We start from the raw sequence: 23095 nt of genomic DNA, 5'->3' as shown, positions 1-23095 counted from the left end.
GTATTTTACTTAAGTAAAGGATCTGAATATTTCATCTGCCACTGATGAGTACATTTGTGTTAGTATGTAGTATGTAGCACCTGTGTGTGTGTGTGTGTCCATCGACTTGAGTGCATGCAAAAGACAAGACTTAATGTGCAGTAATGAGCTTTGCTTTTGCTGCCACCTTTTGATAAGAAATGTGTTCACCACCTAACTACACAAAGGCATTTCCAATCAGTCCTTTTGAGATGCTTGTATTGTTTACATTATGTTATGTTATACATAAGTATATATATACATATATATGTAAATCACTTCCTGTGAATTAATCAAATCACTCACTGTAAAAAGTCCTTTTCTAAAAAAAATCTAAACATTAGGGAGACAAGCAGTTAGAGGAGGGAGGAATGAGTCAGTAGAATCTGATCTCCTCTCCTTCACATCACTTCTCCTCTCCTCACCTCCTCAGCCAATGAACTGACAGTAGGGAAGGTTTATGCGGCCCTAATGATCTTCGACTACTATAAGCAGAATCGATCAAGGAGGCTGCAGCTGCTGCAGCAGCAGCAACAACAGAGCGCATCAGGCTCCCAGGTACAACATTTACACCACACATGCGTGCACACTACACACACACACACAATGTACACAAATATTGGATGTGCAAACCTGAATGCATGCTCCCATATATATTATGCTTGCACACACTGATACACACTTTTGCTGTATGCCTGCATGCATGCACACATGCAAAGAAGATGCTTTTGTATCCACTAGCCATTCACTGGTGGATTACAGAATCTATCAACCGCTTTCCCAATTTATTATTGTCAGTATAAAAGCATCCATTGATTGGTTACATGCTAAAGTAGCTTGTAATAAAGGCACACATACTAGCAGCAAAAGAGGAACCTGCATTTGGCTGCTGGCTGGTGGTTATTTGCAACCTTGCACATCTACTGTACTGGTGCATGTTTGTTTCTGCACACACAAACACTCACACAGATACACACAGATATAATAAATACAAGCATGACTGCGAGAGATTAATATTCTGGCCCAAGTCTCCATATCTGGGTGGCATCAGCCCACACTGTGAGACCTGGCACCAACAATATTCTGCCTGCTGCCTCTGAATGTCTTCAGCATGTTGCCATCCATCTCTCCTCCACAGTGCAAGGTCGGGGCTCTGTTTAAGCCATTGCTGCCTCTGACTCACATGCAGGAGAAAGATCTGCCTATGATGTTAAACAGTGTGGAGCCTCCCAGCATGCTTCAGCCCCAGCCCAAATCCCATGCCAACTTCCAGCCACAGACCGGACCTAGCTCCAACTCCCTCAACAATGGAGGCACGCTGTAAGTTCAACGCTTCAGGAACTAAAATCTCAGTTACAACATAAAAACTATATCCCTGCTCTCTTAGTAAATCAGTTACTGAATAACACGCAGATTGCAAAAACTCAAGAATCCCCAGACCTGAATCTAATTGCCCCTGAAAAGTAGGTGGAATTTGCAACCTGCCTGACAATTTTTGTGTTTCTAAGTTTTAAGGTTTTTGCCACACAAACACGTTTTACAAGCTAAAAATAATAAGAAATGTTCACAGAGTAAGTAAGGACTTACTATGACTAATTGTAAACAAATCACATGAGTGAATTCCCACATTGGTGGCAAGTAGGACATAACCAACCGGGCTTGACCGACTTGTTAATCCCTGTAAGTGAGCCACTGCTGAGAGCTTCCACACATGTTCTCACAAGTTGAGGCAATGACATCACATGTGTCAGACTGTTTAAACTTAAAGGTCCAGTGTGTAATATTTCTTTAGGATCTATCGACAGAAATGCAATATAATATCCATAACTTATGTTTTCAGTGGTGTATAAAGACCTTACATAAGGAACCGTTATGTTTTTATTACCTTAGAATGAGTCATTTCTATCTACATAACTGTGGGTCCCCCTTACATGGACGTCACCATGTTGTGCCACCATGTTTTTAATACAGTAGCTGAAAATGGACAAACAGCACTTCAGAGCGCGTTTCGTCACCATATTCTTCTTCTTCTACTTGTAGAATTCTGGTTACCAAAAAAACAGAGTGATGTTCTTCTTCTTCCTGTGTGTTCGAAGAAGAAGAAGAAGTAATAATATACAGCAGGTAGCTGCAAAAAAGTATTGCTTCACAGCAATTGTTTTTATCCATAAAAGCTTGATTTATACTCCTGCGTCGGGTAACCATGCATTTATACTTGGGCGTTGGTGTCTCCGTCATTCTGCAATTACACCCCCAAACACTAGTTGGCGTTAGCGCTACAGCGTCCACTGTGTTGACTTTTGCTGGCCAAGCAGGCTAACTTCCTTTTTAGCCCTCCGCTAACGTGAATGAGGGGAAAATCGTATACGTGTCACTTTTCAAATGTTATCAACTGAATGGATCACATTCTGATACTGAAACGAGTCATTTTGCTCTGTTTGTGACAGTAAAATGTATTGATCGACTGTGCTACAGCCGCTGGTTTGCCGGTAGTAAGATTTACTTCAAAGCACGGGGCACTTCCTGTCGGCTCGGAGGCATTGAGGGGCTACAAAGCCGACCAATCACAATTCTTACCGTTCTCGTCGCCTCAACGTGTAGTTACACTTTTGAGGAGGTGCACGTCAGGCTACGGCTTAGGCGCAACGGCTTAGGGTACGGGGCAACGCAGAGGCTATGCCGTCGATTTGACGCAGAAGTATAAATTGCACTTTAGATGTTTGGTGAGAATATAAGGCATAATATTTAAACTTCATTTTATGGTGTTTGGTTGAAAGAGGTAAAGTGCAAGATTCTCACTTACAAGGTTGCGAGTTTGATCCCATGTCGGAAGAATTTTTTTTTCCCTCTTCAACAAACTGATCCACAATGTGTGTGTTTCGGTGTTTCAAAGTATTTAATTAATTATTTATTTTGCTGCTAACGAAGCTCCATAATTTGGCCGTGGGCCAGATATTATTGCTGGCAGGCAGTTTACATATTTCCCATGTTGTAAAATGCTTTTGTAAACTGTATCTCTTATGTAGTTTATAATGGACTGTGGTGCAGAAACAGTGACGTCATGGTTTCTTGGCTGTTTGTTGGCTTACATTTTCAATGTTATCTGTCAGTTGCCAAGGCACAATAACATATGGTTTTACTGAATAATTAAGTAAATATAAGTTCTTAATATACACTCACCTAAAGGATTATTAGGAACACCTGTTCAATTTCTCATTAATGCAATTATCTAATCAACCAATCACATGGCAGTTGCTTCAATGCATTTAGGGGTGTGGTCCTGGTCAAGACAATCTCCTGAACTCCAAACTGAATGTCAGAATGGGAAAGAAAGGTGATTTAAGCAATTTTGAGCGTGGCATGGTTGTTGGTGCCAGACGGGCCGGTCTGAGTATTTCACAATCTGCTCAGTTACTGGGATTTTCACGCACAACCATTTCTAGGGTTTACAAAGAATGGTGTGAAAAGGGAAAAACATCCAGTATGCGGCAGTCCTGTGCCTTGTTGATGCTAGAGGTCAGAGGAGAATGGGCCGACTGATTCAAGCTGATAGAAGAGCAACTTTGACTGAAATAACCACTCGTTACAACCGAGGTATGCAGCAAAGTATTTGTGAAGCCACAACACGCACAACCTTGAGGCGGATGGGCTACAACAGCAGAAGACCCCACCGGGTACCACTCATCTCCACTACAAATAGGAAAAAGAGGCTACAATTTGCAAGAGCTCACCAAAATTGGACAGTTGAAGACTGGAAAAATGTTGCCTGGTCTGATGAGTCTCGATTTCTGTTTCAGATGGTAGAGTCAGAATTTGGCGTAAACAGAATGAGAACATGGATCCATCATGCCTTGTTACCACTGTGCAGGCTGGTGGTGGTGGTGTAATGGTGTGGGGGATGTTTTCTTGGCACACTTTAGGCCCCTTAGTGCCAATTGGGCATCGTTTAAATGCCACGGCCTACCTGAGCATTGTTTCTGACCATGTCCATCCCTTTATGGCCACCATGTACCCATCCTCTGATGGCTACTTCCAGCAGGATAATGCACCATGTCACAAAGCTCGAATCATTTCAAATTGGTTTCTTGAACATGACAATGAGTTCACTGTACTAAAATGGCCCCCACAGTCACCAGATCTCAACCCAATAGAGCATCTTTGGGATGTGGTGGAACGGGAGCTTCGTGCCCTGGATGTGCATCCGACAAATCTCCATCAACTGCAAGATGCTATCCTATCAATATGGGTCAACATTTCTAAAGAATGCTTTCAGCACCTTGTTGAATCAATGCCACGTAGAATTAAGGCAGTTCTGAAGGCGAAAGGGGGTCAAACACAGTATTAGTATGGTGTTCCTAATAATCCTTTAGGTGAGTGTATCTACCCAAAGATACCTTTCTTTACCGGCTACTCTGCAGTCTCAGAAGATGACACGTTTTGCCCTATGTCAGCCAGCATAGCTGTCCTACTCTGTTTGAAGGTGCGGTAGACTAGACAGTTGGTTGCAATTTGCAACCTCACAGCTAGATGTCACTAAATCTTACACACTTAACGTTTAAAACATAATGTGTTATTAAAGCTTCAAGCAGTGTTGGGCGGGCCCTCGCACATTTAGCGCGTTGGGGCGTGACGCTGCCGCGGTGCATATTCTGGAGCTCTGCCGGTGCGGCTGTGAATTTGCTACGCGGTTCGAACGCTGCATGAAGGTGTTATACCTCACTTCCTGTGTCCCCTTAGTGGCGCTACATAGCACTTGGCGCTATGCATATAAATCAGTATTAGCATGTAGATGTCTTCGGGGTGGGAGAGTTATCAAGCACGTAAAGTTTTGTTCAGATGTGAGCATGTACACTGAAGTTACAACAACTTCCTGTGTCATGGCGAAGAGTTGATCTTTGACGCCACGCCAGACACGCCCACAGATAGCACAACTTTTCATCGTCAATGCCTTTAGAAGGCACAGCAGTAATTTGAGTTTGTTAAAGTACGGAGTGTGTAAATCATCCAAAAATGGCCGTAAAATTCAAAATGGCCGACTTCCTGTTGAGGCATTGACGATGAAAAGTTGTGCTATCTGTGACTTTTCGTCAGCGGGCGTGTCCGTGGCGTGGATTGGATTGGATGCGCATAACCGCTAAGTAGTAGGTAGTATAAATCGACAGAACAACAGCGCCGGTGTTGATCTGCCTCTGAGACGGGAACGATGAAGTAACAGAACCTGAACATGTCTGAAGAAAAGCCACAGCCAGCATGCTGGTGTTCCTGCGTTTATTGTGGTATTTCTGTATGAAAGTGGTTGTGTTTCGGATTATGCTCGCTCATGAGTTCAAGCGAGCACGCATACGAGCACACACCTGGTTGCAATCTTAGAACCACACCGCTAGTGGCCGCTGAAAACTACACAATGCCCCTTTAATTTCCTGCATTCAGGTGAGAATTTCTGCACCAATTTATGGTGTAAATTTCTTATTATTTGAAGGGAAACACAAAATTCATGTGGCAGGTGACAATTAAAAATTTATAAATATAATAGAATATAATGTAGTGAGACATTCTTTATTGCTTTTAAATATTTTTCTCCTGTAGATCAACATATACATACATATATATACATATACATACATATACATATATACATACATATACACACATACATATATACATACACATACATACACATACACATACATATATACATACACACATATATACATACATACATATATACACACATATATACATACACATACACACATATACATACATACATATATACACACATATATACATACACACACATATATATGTATGTGTATATATATATATATATAAAAATAAAATCACAATAATAAAAAGAAAATAAAATCAGACAGACTTTAGTGTAGACAACATAAATATACACTATGAACAAAAACAATATAGACATATTGACAAATTGTGCAATGAAGCATAGCGCAAAGGATGCTGGAATAAATAGTAGATAAATATAAAAAGTATTTTGTGCAGGAGTAATGACTTGAGGTAGGTGGATTTAGTATATAGTATTTACAATATAACATTATGAACAGCACTGAAATAGAGAATGGTGAATAAATATTAAGTGTTAGCCCATAAACAGGTGGCTGATTAGAGACAGAGTTACTGGGTTATTGCACAGGAGTTGTTCCTGACACCGTGAGTCAGAAATCAGCTGTTCATCAGAGAAATGGCTTGTGGGAAGAAACTGTTCCTAAGTCTGTTGGTTTTGGCGTACAGTGCTCTGTAGCGCCTACCGGAGGGGAGGAGCTGGAACAGATTGTGTCCAGGGTGAGATGGATCTGCAGTGATGTTTCCTGCCCGTTTCCTGACTCTGGAAATGTATAAGTCCTGAATGGAGGGCAGGTTGGCACCAATTATTTTTTCTGCAGTCCTGACTGTCCGTTGTAGTCTGCTCCTGTCCTTTTTGGTGGCAGATCCAAACCAGACAGTGATGGAGGTGCAGAGGACAGACTGGATGATGGCTGTGTAAAAGTGGATCAGCAGGTCCTTAGGCAGGTTGAGCTTCCTGAGCTGGCTCAGCTGGGCCTTCTTCATGATGGTGTCCGTGTTGGGCTCCCACTTCAGGTCCTGGGATATAGTGGAACCCAGGAACCTGACGGATCCCATAGCAGACACAGGGCTGTTGAGTATGGTGATGGGGGGCAGAGTGGGAGGGCTCCTCCTGAAGTCCACGGTCATCTCCACAGTTTTGAACGTGTTAATCTCCAGGTTATTCTGGCCACACTAGAGAGCCAGCTGATCAACCTCCTGTCTGTAGGCCGACTCATCACCGTCCCGGATGAGGCCGATGACGTTGTGTCGTCAGCAAACTTAAATATCTGTTCTCTGACATGTAAAGAAAAAAAAGTCGTAATATTACGAGACTAAAGTCATTAGCCTATTTAAAGAGAATGTTATTTTCCTTAATATTTCACTACATTCCCTATACTGCATTACGTTCCTGATTCGCTGTTAGTATCCCCTTGACCGTCTAACAGACGCAGAACAGGATGAGACGAGGAGGTGCTCATGCCAGGGAAAACGAAACTAACCGACAACATCTGGGATCAGGCAGAAATCTCACGACAAAACCACACACGTTAACTTCAGCACCTCATACCCAACAGAGCAAGTCAGTTTAGTTTTTAACATTACATTTTTATAACCTGCTGAAACTTCTGTATATGTCCACTTTGGCACAAACTGTCTGCGATTCACAGCACGAGGTGGGTCCACATCACTCGCTGGTGTTGCAGTAAAGTTTCTTTCAGGGTAAGTCCGACAGCGGAATATCCTCCTTGTAAATGTGAAACCACTGCGATAACAAGACGTTCATGGTGTATTCCTCAGAGAAATAAATAATAATAATAAACACAGTAATACCAAGAAAGAGAGCGTCAATTTTCCAGAGTTGACTCAGAATCAGAAGGAGCTTTATTGCCAAGTAGTGTTTTACACATACATGGAATTTGCTTTGGTGTTAAGGTGCTACACCAAAGCAAATGCCATGTGGGTAAACTTTTACAGGTGATACTCTGACTTCCTGTTCCCATGAAGGCAGAGAGATAGCAGGGAAGACAGAGCGAGGCAGGCAGAGACAGCAAAGGGAAACAAAGAGGCAGGCAGACAGAGTGATAACTGGGGGAAACAGACGGAACACTTGACAGGCAGACATGGGGCCAAGTAACCCACACAGACAGAACACAGACCAGAATAAGACACAAAACTAGGAGCTAAGACACAGGGCTGAGATGCAGGAAACAATTAATTAAAAAAGTAACTAACTCACTTTTACTCTGAGTAAATTTTAAATGAGCTACTTTTTACTTTTACTTGAGTAGATTTTTATAACAGTAACTTTTCTTGTACTTAAGTAAGAGTTCATCAAAGTAATCGTACTTTTACTTAAATATTTTTGTACTCTTTCCTCTGCTGGGTTGTAATAGTATGAGGGGCCGTACAAGCCATAATCTATTATGGGGTGACTGTTGCTCAGGAGGTAGAGCGGGTTGCCAGTAAATTAGAAGGTTGGCTGTTCAATCCCTGGCTCCTCCAGGCTGCATGTATCTTGTCCTTGGGCAAGATACTGAACCCCGAATTTCCCCTGGTGGCTGTTCTGTCAGTGTATGAATGTGTGTGAATGTGAGTTTCTGTTTCAGCAGTTAGGCTCAGTGATTGAATGGTGAATGCAGATGTAGTGTAAAAAAATACGGAGCATTTAGTCTGGACCTCTCACATACCTTTATTCTCCTTTCACATTCATACATTTTCACTCTCACATACATATATTCTCATTTCACATACAAATACAAATTTTCACACACATTCATATATTTTCACTCTCATTCATATATTTTAATGCACATATTCACACATTTTGCTCATGCACAGTTAATGTTTACATTTAACATTATATATAATATATGCATGTAAGACAAGAATATATGCATGTGTGAGACAAAAGTATAGTGGAAAAGGAAGGTAGGACATTTATCGCGCAATGATTGGCTGAGAAGCTCAAGTCTGGTCTGGGGAGGGGGCAACGAGAGCATGATTGACATCTGCATACAGCACGTAAATCTTCCTGAACCAGCCGTCCTCTAGTCAGCTCCGATGGCTCTGTCATCTCCGAGCTGAGGTTATGGCTTCCACAAGTTCACCAGGAACTCCTAAATAGCAAGTAAGTCTGTTTCTCTCAGCTGTTGTTTTCTCACATAGAACCGGGCTGGGTTAGAGTTAATGGTAACTTTTAACTGACATTGTGCTGGTCTGGCAGAAGCCAGCTGGAACTAACATTAGCGCTAATGTTTGCTAATAACTTTCGTGAAAGCTAACAATAAGTTTAAAACTGATGGAATGTCTTGGGTTATGGAACAGTATGGAACTTTGTAACTCTGAGAAACTTTTTTTATTAACACTTTCTTAAGGTACTTTAGGTGCGCTAACATGTTGTGGATATTAACTAGCAGCTAACTTACATAATGTTAACAATAATGTTAACGCCATCAGGATGGTACATGTTAATTGTTAACTAACGTTAGCCTGTAATTCTCCTGTCAATCACAACATGTGCATGACAGGAGATATGTATTACTGCATGTGACCACTGCATGACCATCATAAAGCTTTCTTGGCAGGCAGAAGACTGACGTTGTAACGTTATGCTTTGAGTTTATGAGCAGAGAGTAAGTTGGCCACTGACTGAACTTTAACTCAAAACAACGCTATTGTATATTACATGAAATGCTTGCCATTTTGGCCAGATTGAATAATTAAAAAAATGACAAGGACATAATATTTTTTCCAGTTTGGGACCTATGGATGTACAGAGTTGCTCATAGTAGCTCAACTATGTGGTCTGTATTTTTATACAATAATCTTCAACAAAATTGTTTGTTGATAGCTAAACTCAGGCTGATGCAGATGACCAGTCCAATACTTTTTACTATGTACACAGTTACATGTGGAGACATTCATCATGCATTGTGGTCTCATGCAAATATTTACTGTTCTAAAGGAATTATGAATTAAATTCTATTGTTGCAGTGCATCAACCTAATAATGAAAGCCATATCATTTTTACATTGTTAAATGCACAGTATCTTGTGCAGTATCACTGTTGTTGTTTTCAGATAAAACAGTGGTGGGCTGCCTTGACCAACGGTAACGCAGTGGCTACACTCGCACAGAATAGCTGGAGAAAGGACTTCACTCTGCCTCATCGCGTCTCTTCATCTCTACACCAAAACAGTTTACTTGTGTGTGGCTTCTTTTTTCCAAAAAATGATACACTACATTGGTTGTATATGTTTGTAAATGTTTTTGTACACGTTTTTGTGACTGATTTTTCTTTGCTCTGTTTAATTCAGGTGAAGACTGGTGTAGAATGGACATTAAGAGCTTTCTGTATTGGGCTGGCCTCACTATCAATGCGGTAATCCCCCTTCACTTTTCCAGCAGCTGGTAAACAACACAACACTTTAGCTGCAGCCTTTATTCTCTGACAAACCGGAACTTACACTGTACATTTACTGCAGAACTTCTCTGCTCACCTTTTACTCAGCTCTGCTGTATTTACTTGTTGCTCGCTCTCTCGCTCAGCCACACACTCGCTACGCTCATCATAAGAAGTGACTCTTCAATGACTGCAAGTGGTGGGATAACGCTACAGGACAAGAATACAAAAAAAATCCCTCTTTGGGTATATTTTGGGTTTAGTCCCTATGATGAAGGTAAGCCAGCCAACTCAGATCATTATCTCGATTAGGGCTGCAACTAACGACTATTTTGATAGCCAATTATGCTATGGATTATTGAAATTAATAATCGACTATTTGGATAACGACTCGCAAAGTTACACAATGCCTCTTATTTAGCTATCAGCTTTTAAATTAAACTTGAGGTTGTTTTAGGCATGTGCTAATTAACAGTCAAGACAATAAATTGAATACTGCTTTCAAAAATACATATATTAATGAACATTTCTGCTCCAGCAACAGAAAGTTCAGCTGAAATCCAGTCCTCATAGACCAAACAGGTATATACAGTAAGAAATAACTGTGTGCGCAGCGCTGTGCGAGCACTCATCTAAACATCTGATCTGCTGTCTAGTGACTAGTGACCAATAATAGCAATTTTGTATTAGACAGCATTTCACACAAGTTTATACAGTTTCCCCTAACTCAACAACTCACAAAACTCCATGATCTTTTTAGGAAGTCTGGTTCAGATTAGCAGCCACCTCGTGCATAGACGAAAGAACTTTTTTTTTTTTCTTTAGAAAGGATTAAATTGTCCAGTGTTCTCTAATCTTGTGCACTCGGCATCAACACGTTCTCCAGCTGGAAACGTCGCCATGAGCGATGCATCGTTTAAGATTGTAAAATTAGGGCAAGTAAATGAACAGGACCGTTGTGTATCACAATTATTTTCTACTCTGAACGCCATTAACAATCAATTTATTGACCAAGGGAAATTGTATAGAAAACGTTACAGCTCATAACATGACTTTAGCGCGAAACTAGCTTTCTAACTAGCTTCCCGAGACGAGTCTTCATCATCCAGTGAGCCACAACTTTACGTGCCTCCTCTTCTGATGCTCCGGTGTTGCCAGGAAAGCTCAGCTTTGCAGATGCAGCAAGTTAACCTTTTTGGCTATGCGAAGAGTGAAATGCTCCCACACTTTGGAGGTTTTAGGTTGTGAAGGTGTTAATACCAGCGCTGACGTTTTGTTGTTTTAGTAACTTTCTTGTAATATCACATCACAATACCAGCAAGACATGTCTAAGTAGCCTAACTTCTAGGGGTGTGACGAGATCTCGGGCCATGGGATCTTGCGAGATTAAATTGTGACCAGCTGTCTCGCGAGACTCAAGCAAATTACATTACAATTACAATTACAACCTTGCTCTGTTTGGGACTGTGAGTACTTCATGAACTGCTGAAGTTAAGGTGTGTGTGGATTTGTGGTGTGATTTCTGCCTGATCAGAAGTGTTTCAGTGAACATGAGCAGAAAATCTGCTGAAACACAGTAGCTATTAAAGTCCTGGAGTTTATAAATGTATTAAAATTAAATAATTTATCATTGAGGTGAAAAGGTGCCACAATCACATTTAAAGACGTTACTTCCCCAAACAAAGACTCAAAGAGGAAGGAAGACTAAATCATAAAACAGCAGGGATGATATTGATCTACAGGAGAAACAGATCTGATAGCAGCACAGAATGAGAGCTGCACTGACTTATATTCTGTTATAGTTAGTTACCTGCCACCTGAATTTTGTGTTTCTCTTTACATAAATTAAAATAAAAAACAGGTGCAGAAAAATTCATCAGAATGCAGGAAGTGCCTAATACTCCTTTTCATAGAATTCAACATTAAAGTTTTCTCGACTCATCTCGATCTCATGATCCCAATCTTGAATCTCGACTTGTAGGTTAAGTGTCACACCCCTACTAACTACATATTTTGCACACAGCGTTGTAGGCTTTTCCAATAAACGGAAAGCGGACTGCTATTTGCTATTTACGTGTTTCCTGTAGAAACAGACAGCTAGTGAGGGATTTGTCTATTGATCGGTGTAGACAAAGTGCGGACTGATACCAGCTCAGCTTCGTGAGTGGCAGCTGGACTTGAGGACAGACTCCGAGACCGACGGAGGCAAGTCTGACCACTGGGAACACAGTACGAAGATGTTTTTCATGCCGGTTTGGCTCTTGTCATCCCGGGGCTGATGGGGCTGTATTCGGTCCTGTTTGTGTTGTGTTCACTGGGAGGCTGCGGAGTGCAGTTTCGTTGTCCGCTCGCCCGGTGACGCTCCCCGCAACCATTTCCCGCCATGTCCCCCTGCTCCTGGCCTGAAAACCTCCAGTGCTTGAGTAAAGGTGTAAACCTAAACGCACACTCCGGTGCTCTGAGTTCCCATTACGGGCAGAGTAACCTAGTTTGATCAGTAACGTTAGTTGCAGGCTAACTGAGATAATTAATGGCAGCTAGTTAGCAACAGTTAGCTGAGTTTCTACAGCAACAAGTAAGTTAAAGCCATGTGTCTATCAGGAAACTCCGTAAATCACAGAGGAGCATGGGAACATCAGAGAGAAAAACAGATATTTTCCATCAATGTGATCCAGTTTCAGCAAAATCAGTGAATAAAGTTGTGCTTTTGTACAGTAATCTGTGGTGCCCGATTCTAGAAACTAATTATTAATCTAACTAACTAATTTTCAGCAGCATCATACAATCAAAGAAAGATTTTCATTGGACACTAAAAGAATTCAGCCCCCCCAGTGCGGGATGATTCATCAACATTTTAAAATCGTTTTCCAGGAAATGACACACTCTAAAATATCAAGAATAGGCTACCTATAAAACAACATTTTTTGTCATTGATGTGCCAGATCCTGCCATATGACATAGGCCTAGTCCAAGGTATATGATATAAAAACATTTAGGCCTAAACATCGAATTTGATTGCATGGGAATGGGATATTTTATAATTGGATGTTTCTCTAAAAATGCATCTTTGATACTCTTTTGTCTACTTTTGTTTAGTTACTTTTGTAATCCAAAAATAACTAAAAGTAATCAGGTTACATTACTTTTATTTTCAGGTACTTGGATTACATTACTGATTACATTTTTTAACAAGTAATTAGTAATTGTACCGGATTACATTCAAGTAACTGCACTCAAGCATCTCTTTTTCTGTCTTTTGTCACAGATGGTACTGATTGATCATGAAACTCCACTTGGAAATGTGTCATCTGTTGTTAAGAACTGCTGTTAATTGCTTGTTCACCACAGGGTGGCTGTGGGCAACTGTGATGTCACTGTTTTGGTGTAGGCGCCATCTGTGGGCCAACTTGCACTATTTCAGTTCTACGTTCAGTACATGAGGAGGCACCACACAGAGAGATGGAAAATGTTGGTGTAAAAAAAAAACAACAATATTTTGATAAAGTAGATTTTCACTGTGCACTGTGAGGTGCACTTCCTATTTATCGAGTTTTTTGTGTCTTATATCTACTGTACATCTTTACAGCACAATCCCAGCATTTCTCAAGAATTGGTGAGTAGCCCTGAAGTTTACATCTGTAGATGAAAAACATTTTGGCGGTTGTCAGACACGCGAGATAAACAAGTTGAAATGAACATAAGTTTACTACATCCTTTAAACGGTTGTGGTAAATAATGAAAACTGAAACAACAGACAAAAATATTTATTGAAGAAGAAATACAGTGTAAGATGCAAGGTAGCTGTGAAATTTGCGTATGCAGCCTGCCATGACTCTGATACAAAACAAAAACGACAGTTCTGAATTAAATTATGAAATAGTTTCTTTTAGCCTAACTAAATTTAGGTGCTCAGTAAACTGAGGTTCAGTGGACAGTTCTTATTGCAACCTACCAGCAACTGTATTAATTGAGATCTGGTTTTGAGTGATAAACTAATTTAGACTCAGTTGGCCCTATATTTCCAGTACAATATGTGAAACCAATGATATGCTATTATATTATTATTATGTTATTATATAATTGCTGTATTATCACAAATATTTTAATAAATTCAGATTACTTTTACTCACCTTTTTTGTTGCAATTATTTATTTACCACTATTTGCCTGTTATTGTGATTGCTGTTATTAGTTTAATATTTATAAGGTGCCTAATAAATAACGTTATAGTAATTGCAGTAGCAGAAGGCATGAAGCTGATGGCTCAGTGCAGAGGGGGTGAAGACTTCTAGTGGGGCCTTATAGAGTGGGCACTTTTTTCACACTTTACAGCAGACAGGCTGCGAACTGCTTTCACACTGTAGTTCGGTATATCCTGTCTGGACTAGGTGGAAAAATGTATAGGCCTACATTGTTGCATTGTTATTGTAGTCCAGTTCATGTTTATACTGACTTTTTACAAAGGAACAGAGAAAGTAAAACATCAAGTTCCACAGACTCCTTGGCAGTTTTGGTAATTGACGTCCTGCATCATCAGGACCCTTATGGGGAAATCAAATTCCAGTGATGCTTTTGATGTGTATATTTATATATTATTTATTTATATTGTATATTTTATTGTGTTACAAAGAGCTCATAACTGACAGAAGCATTATTGCCACAATAATTCTTGTGTATAATTAGGCTGCAAACCTACAGCATGTTATGAATAATGATGTTAAGACTGAAAGGAGGCCTAATGATTGTGGACTGACAAAGTACACTGAGGGCAAGCACAACGTTTTTAACAGTGACTTGCATATGTGGTTACAAAATGATTTGCATAATAGGCTATACCTATACATGTCTCAAAGATCAATTATAAGCCCAGCAGATGGATTTATTAATGGTTTAGCTTTTGAAATAATGCTAAAAGGCTATATGCTATCCTAAAATCCTGTGTGTGGTTCACTTGCTTTCATATCACTAGTGAGTCGCACCCCCCCCCCACTCACTAGTGAGTCGCACCCCCCCCCCCCCCCCACACATCATTTCCCAATCTCCTTTTAAAACCTACCCTGTGGCAAAACAATAATGAGTGGGGAAGAAAAAAAAATACATAAAAGGTCCTTACAATAATCCGTGATACACCACAGGTTTCTGATATACGGTTGCTTTTTTTTTCCACGTGAAGGCACAACCAATACACATAAAGCAGGTTTACCAACACATTAAAAGCTGTACCTGAAGGCAGAATAGGCGACTATTACAACTGTGCGATAAATTTCCTACCTTCCGTTTCCACTATACTTTTGTCTCACACATACATATATTCTTCTCTTACACACATATATTCTTCTCTTAAATACATATATTCTTCTCTTACATGCATATATTCTTCTCTTAAATAATATATTCCTCTCTTAAATACATATATTCTTCTCTTAAATACGTATATTCCTCTCTTAAATACATATATTCTTCTCTTAAATACATATATTCTTCTCTTAAATACATATATTCTTCTCTTACATGCATTTATTCTTCTCTTACATGCATATATTCTTCTCTTAAATACATATATTCTTCTCTTAAATACATATATTATATATTCTTCTCTTACATGCATATATTCTTCTCTTAAATACATATATTCTTCTCTTACATGCATATATTCTTCTCTTACATGCATATATTCTTCTCTTAAATACATATATTCTTCTCTTACATTCATATATTCTTCTCTTAAATACATATATTCTTCTCTTACATGCATATATTCTTCTTTTAAATACATATATTCTTCTCTTACATGCATATATTCTTCTCTTTAAATGCATATATTCTTCTCTTACATGCATTTATTCTTCTCTTAAATACATATATTCTTCTCTTACATGCATTTATTCTTCTCTTAAATACATATATTCTTCTCTTAAATACATATTCTTCTCTTACATGTATATATTCTTCTCTTACATGCATATATTCTTCTCTTAAATACATATATTCTTCTCTTACATGCATATATTCTTCTCTTAAATACATATATTCTTCTCTTACATGCATATATTCTTCTCTTAAATACATATATTCTTCCCTTACATGCATATATTCTTCTCTTAAATACATATATTATTCTCTTAAATACATATATTCTTCTCTTAAATACATATATTCTTCTCTTAAATACATATACAGGTGCTGGTCATATAATTAGAATATCATCAAAAAGTTGATTTATTTCAGTAATTCCATTCAAAAAGTGAAACTTGGATATTATATTCATTCATTACACACAGACTGATATATTTCAAATGTTTATTTCATTTAATTGTGATGATTAAAACTGACAACTAATGAAAATCCCAAATTCAGTATCTCCGAAAATTTGAATATTACTTAAGACCAATACAAAAAAAGGATTTTTAGAAATGTTGGCCAACTGAAAAGTATGAACATGAACAGTATGAGCATGTACAGCACTCAATACTTAGTTGGGGCTCCTTTTGCCTGAATTACTGCAGCAATGCGTCGTGGCATGGAGTCGATCAGTCTGTGGCACTGCTCAGGTGTTATGAGAGCCCAGGTTGCTCTGATAGTGGCCTTCAGCTCTTCTGCATTGTTGGGTATCGCATCTTCCTCATCACAATAGCCCATAGATTTTCTATAGGGTTAAGGTCAGGCGAGTTTGCTGGCCAATTAAGAACAGGGATACCATGGTCCTTAAACCAGGTACTGGTAGCTTTGGCACTGTGTGCAGTTGCCAAGTCCTGTTGGAAAATGAAATCTGCATCTCCATAAAGTTGGTCAGCAGCAGGAAGCATGAAGTGCTCTAAAACTTCCTGGTAGACGGCTGCATTGACCTTGGATCTCAGAAAACACAGTGGACCAACACCAGCAGATGACATGGCACCCCAAACCATCACTGACTGTGGAAACTTCACACTGGACTTCAAGCAACGTGGATTCTGTGCCTCTCCTCTCTTCCTCCAGACTCTGGGACCTTGATTTCCAAAGGAAATGCAAAATTTACTTTCATCACAGAACATAACTTTGGACCACTAAGCAGCAGTCCAGTCCTTTTTGTCTTTAGCCCAGGCGAGACGCTTCTGACGCTGTGTCTTGTTCAAGAGTGGTGTGGCGTCCGAACAATAATGCTGCGATGATGTGTTGAGAAGAAATCCGCTTGACACTGTTCTTGATCATAAAAGTTTATTACATCAAGGAATTCAGCATCAATTACAAGCTCTGCAGCAGCTTGGAGAGTGACCCAGCCCGATAACCACTCTGTCTCTCTGTACATCAAACACAGCTTATATAGGACATGTTTAGGTATCTGCTAAATACCATATAAGGGCACAGTGCTGTAGGATAAGTGTAAACATCTGTTAGACACCATAGAAGGGTTCAGTCCCTTCATAAACACTAATCTCTACTCCCCCTAACACTGGGTCAGAGGTCAAATTCCATAGGAGGGTTCACTCTTTACACACCCATCAATCATTACTCCCCCTTAAGAGTTCACTGAGCCTCTCTCCAGCTGCTAGAGTGTTATTTTAAACTGTAATGGTCAAATGCACATATGTTATACACCACAGTGGCTTGACACAAGGAATGCGACAGCTGAAACCCATGTCTTGCATACGTCTGTGCGTGGTGGTTCTTGAAGCACTGACTCCAGCTGCAGTCCACTCTTTGTGAATCTCCCCCACATTTTTGAATGGGTTTTGTTTCACAATCCTCTCCAGGGTGCGGTTATCCCTATTGCTTGGACACTTTTTTTCTACCACATCTTTTCCTTCCCTTTGCCTCTCTATTAATGTGCTTGGACACAGAGCTCTGTGAACAGCCAGCCTCTTTAGCAATGACCTTTTGTGTCTTGCCCTCCTTGTGCAAGGTGTCAATGGTCGTCTTTTGGACAGCTGTCAAGTCAGCAGTCTTCCCCATGATTGTGTAGCCTACAGAACTAGACTGAGAGACCGTTTAAAGGCCTTTGCAGGTGTTTTGAGTTAATTAGCTGATTAGAGTGTGGCACCAGGTGTCTTCAATATTGAACCTTTTCACAATATTCAAATTTTCTGAGATACTGATTTTGGGGTTTTCATTAGTTGTCAGTTATAATCATCAAAATTAAAAGGAATGAACACTTGAAATATATCAGTCTGTGCGGAATGAATGTATACATTATACAAGTTTCACTTTTTGAATGGAATTACTGAAATAAATCAACTTTTTGATGATATGTGACCAGCACCTGTATTCTTCTCTTACATACGTATATTCTTCTCTTACATACATATATTCTTCTCTTAAATACATATATTATTCTCTTACATGCATATATTTTTCTCTTAAATACATATATTCTTCTCTTACATGCATATATTTTTCTCTTAAATACATATATTCTTCTCTTACATGCATATATTCTTCTCTTAAATACATATATTCTTCTCTTGCATAAATATATTATATATAATGTTAAATGTTGCACATTAACTGCATGTGCATGAGCAAAATGTGTGCATTAAAATATATCAATATGAGAGTGAAAATGTATGATTGTGTGAAGAAATATCTGTATGTGAAAGGAGAATATATGTATGTGAGAGTGAAAATGTATGAATATGTGAGTGAAAATATACAGGTGAAACTCGAAAAATTAGCATATCGTGCAAAAGTTCATTTATTTCAGTAATTCAACTTAAAAAGTGAAACTAATATATTATATAGACTCATTACATGCAAAGTGAGATATTTCAAGCCTTTATTTGATATAATTTTGATGATTATGGCTTACAGCTTATGAAAACCCCAAATTCAAAATCTCAGAAAATTTGAATATTGTGAAAAAGTTAAGTATTGTAGGCTCAAAGTGTCACGCTCTAATCAGCTAATAAATCCAAAACACCTGCAAAGGGTTCCTGGGGGTTTAATTGGTCTCTCAGTCTGGTTCAGTGGAATTCACAATCATGGGGAAGACTGCTGACCTGACAGTTGTGCAGAATCACTGACACCCTCCACAAGGAGGGAAGCCTCAAAAGGTAATTGCAAAAGAAGTTGGATGTTCTCAAAGTGCTGTATCAAGGCACATTAATAGAAAGTTAAGTAGAAGGGAAAAGTGTGGAAGAGAAAGGTGCACAAGCAGCAGGGATGACCGTAGCCTGGAGAGGATTGTCAGGAAAAGGCCATTCAAATGCGTGGGGGAGCTTCACAAGGAGTGGACTGAGGCTGGAGTTACTGCATCAAGAGTCACCACACACAGACGGGTCCTGGACATGGGCTTCAAATGTCGTATTCCTCTTGTCAAGCCGCTCCTGAACAACAAACAACGTCAGAAGCGTCTTACCTGGACTAAAGAAAAAAATAACTGGTCTGTTTCTCACTGGTCCAAAGTCCTCTTTTCTGATGAGAGCAAATTTTGCATTTTGCAAGGTCCCAGAGTCTGGAGGAAGAATGGAGAGGCGTACAATCCAAGATGCATGAAGTCCAGTGTGAAGTTTCCACAGTCTGTGTTGGTTTGGGGAGCCATGTCATCTGCTGGTGTTGGTCCACTGTGCTTTATTAAGTCCAGAGTCAGCGCAGCCGTCTACCAGGACATTTTAGAGCACTTTATGCTTCCTTCAGCAGACGAGCTTTATGGAGATGCTGACTTCATTTTCCAGCAGGACTTGGCACCTGCCCACACTGACAAAAGTACCAAAACCCGGTTCAATGACCATGAGATTACTGTGCTTGATTGGCCAGCAAACTCGCCTGACCTGAACCCCATAGAGAATCTATGGGGCATTGCCAAGAGAAAGATGAATGACATGAGACTGAACAAGAGCTGAAGGCCACTATTGAAGCATCCTGGTCTTCCATAAGACCTCAGCAGTGCCACAGGCTGATAGCATCCATGCCACGCCGCATTGAGGCAGTACTTCATGCAAAAGGGGCCCAAACCAAGTACTGAGTACATATGCATGATTATACTTTTCAGAGGGCTGACATTTCTGTATTTAAAATCCTTTTTTTTATTGATTTCATGTAATATTCTAATTTTCTGAGATTTTGAATTTGGGGTTTTCATAAGCTGTACGCAATAATCATAGAAATTATATCAAATAAAGGCTTGAAATATCTCACTTATCATGTAATGAGTCTATATAATATATTAGTTCCACCTTTTAAGTTGAATTACTGAAATAAATGAACTTTTGCATGATATGCTGATTTTTCGAGTTTCATCTGTATGTATGTGAAAGGAGAATAAAGGTATGTGAGAGTCATAGTATAGAATGGGGCACACACGGCAGACGCCAAAAATTATACATGTCCTCCAGCAGGTGGCGCTATAACCAAGGTAAGTGAGTTTGGGCAGTGAATTGAGCTGCACCTGGTGATATAGGCCCTGCTCAATTTTACATATGATTTTGTTTGCAATGTGCGAAACCCTTTTTTTTTTTTTATACTTCTTACACAGCGGCCATAGACAGACAGAAAGACAGCTTCATACAACATGCAGGAAATTCCAACTGCACCATTACAGTGCAATTTTAACACCTTGAGGTTGAAGTAATCCATGCTCGTTCATGATAACAGTACTTTTACTGCATTTAGACGAGATAGATCAGTGTTGGCTCACATGCCTGCTTTAAATTCAGTAACTAACGTTACTATGCCCAAAGGATAGTAAAGGACAGTACACACCCCAGCCACAGCCTGTACACCCTGCTGCCTTCTGGGAAGAGATATAGAAGTTTCTGCTGCCACACCACCAGACTGCAGAGCAGCTTTTTCCCACAAGCTAGCAGACTCTTAAACTCTTAATTCATCCTCAGCACTGCTCCATTGAATATAGTTTATTTCTGTTTACTATTTGTATAATTACTTCTATATTAATGTATATTGTCTACTATGTAGCAGGTTGAGTTGAGTTACAAACTCAATTTCACTATATAACCTGTTATATTGTGACAAAATAAATCTACCTCCCTACACAAAGCAGAATAGTGGCTGTTCAAATTCAAGTTAGCTTTATTGGCATGAATGTATAGCAACAATATTGCCAAAGTTACATATAAAGTACATAAGGACAATTAATTTCATACATTTCATTAGATGAGTAAATAAAACAGCAAAAGTTCCAAGCAACAGAGAAAACAGGTGTGTGCTTCTTTTCTAAGACGCTACAGCCCATTGACAAAAAGGCAGTGAAGATTTGATTTAGTAATAAGTGATTTCATTGAAAAACTACATATAGCCCCTTTAATTGATTAAAATACTTTTTTATTCATACAGCTTACAAGAACATGGCATACAATTAGTGCATGCTCTTTAGAAAGGAAAGTCAAATTTAATTGTATAGCAATTTTAAACCACAAGGCATTTGAATTAAAACATAAAGCACATAGGGCAATAAAAAATACTTTTAATACAATTAAAAAAAAATTAAATTAATGTACAAAATACAATACAAATACAAAAATACAAAAAGCAGTATTTTAAAAGCAGTTCTTTGACACACAGGAAGCCTGTGTAAAGACCTGTACAATGTCTGTACTGAAGAAATGAAGAGACAATAAGTTTATTTTGGCTTTTGGTCTAATTCATCCAATGTTCAAGAATGGCATCTTTTGTTAATTTATTAATTTGGTTTACCGTGGTTAATTAATGGGTGTTCTGTTCTTCAGTTTGGACTGCCTGAAATCTCAGTGTGTCTCACAGGCTAAATTTGGGATGTCACCTTTTTTAATGTTAAGAATCAAAGTGTAATTGATAATTCATAATCTCTCTTTCTCTCTCTAAAATTAATGTGCTCGTTCAAAGTGATCTTGTATTTCTGATTTATTTCTAAACAAATGGCAAACTGTTTGCATGTTTCACCATGAAACAGGATGATGTTGAAACTTTACTATACTAACTAAACTACATGTACCAAACTTGACATATCTGAACTTTATTGCACAGTGCTCGACATCAAAGATTCAGAGTCAAGTCTGCCAACCCCTGGTGCTAAGAACGCAACTGTCATGCGCATGGAGGCAAGGGCTGTTTAACGCTGCTATAATTATTATTACTTTCGAGGATTTTAATTTACCACTTACCATCAATTCAATGCAATGAAATCCCCACAATGAAACAAAACATTTGTGTTTATGGCATGTACACAATTTCCTCGTAAGAATCCCACAATGCAATTCTCCATATTTTATATACGTGAAAATTTAAGTTGTGCAATACTACACCTGTCATTGATGACATAAAATGATACTAAGTTCCAAAATCTCTTGTTTACTGCTCAATGCTCACTATAAACTACAAGGTGTGAGTTTAATGGGGACTAGTGATTTCATGGACACAGACATTAAGGTGTGAATGGGTCAGAAGAAAAACACACCTACAGTGACGCATGCCAAACTTTAAACTAGGACAGAATGTCAAGACAGCTTTGTAAGTGGCTAATATGTGGTATTGTAGAGCCCCTTCTTTTTTGGGCATTGGTTATTATAGTAAATGCTGGGGTCTCCCCACCACTCAGTCAGGACTAAAGATGCTTTTTGGAGGAGAGCTGAAACAACCTTAAGAAAACTACTATAGTTCCATTTACCTTTGACTTAGCATTTATAGATATCCTATGACCTGGATGACTGAAAATCTAAACATGGGACATTTAACAATATAATACACTGTAACATGCTGTAAACAGAAATGTTTCACATGGGATTTCTTTTCACTGTTTAATTTACCAAAAGTAATACTTATAGAACAAAGTGTATCAATGACTATTGCACAGTAATTCAAGGTTTCCCCGATACCCCTAAACTGTGCTCACATGCAGTGTAGATACAGCACTAATGCACTAAATGAAAATGAAAATGTAAACCTTTGACCTGTAAGATTTACACTGTATTATTATTATACTGAGTATTGCTATAACACACAGGCCAGGTCATGACCACATCAAGGCATCATCTTCCTGGGTGATGGAGAAACCCAAGGAAGCGCCCCGAGCAAAGACTAAGAGAACCACGTCCAGAGGCCCATCAGAGGACACACCGGACACTGATGTCACTCAGGTACAGTAGACAGACACGTTTCCAACACGTACTGTGTATGTGAAAATGTATTTTGCCTGCAG

General features: G+C 39.2%; 1 protein-coding gene across 1 annotated transcript in view; it reads left to right on the top strand.

The window, feature by feature from the left end:
• The window catches only part of cacna1ba (calcium channel, voltage-dependent, N type, alpha 1B subunit, a), a 254241-nt gene that overhangs the window by 210010 nt on the left and 21136 nt on the right, over window positions 1-23095 (top strand). Inside the window, exons 43-45 of the mRNA XM_038704210.1 lie at window positions 452-576; window positions 1157-1338; window positions 22901-23033. Of these exons, the coding sequence (XP_038560138.1) occupies window positions 452-576; window positions 1157-1338; window positions 22901-23033 (440 nt within the window). The remainder of the gene's footprint in view (window positions 1-451; window positions 577-1156; window positions 1339-22900; window positions 23034-23095) is intronic.

This window comes from Micropterus salmoides, unplaced genomic scaffold (genome assembly GCF_014851395.1).
Source record: "Micropterus salmoides isolate LMB-PRFRI ecotype aquatic unplaced genomic scaffold, ASM1485139v1 Ms_hic_scaffold_7, whole genome shotgun sequence".
NCBI lineage: Eukaryota > Metazoa > Chordata > Actinopteri > Centrarchiformes > Centrarchidae > Micropterus > Micropterus salmoides.
Note: the sequence above shows the minus strand (reverse complement) of the source record. Positions and strands in the feature narration are given on the sequence as shown.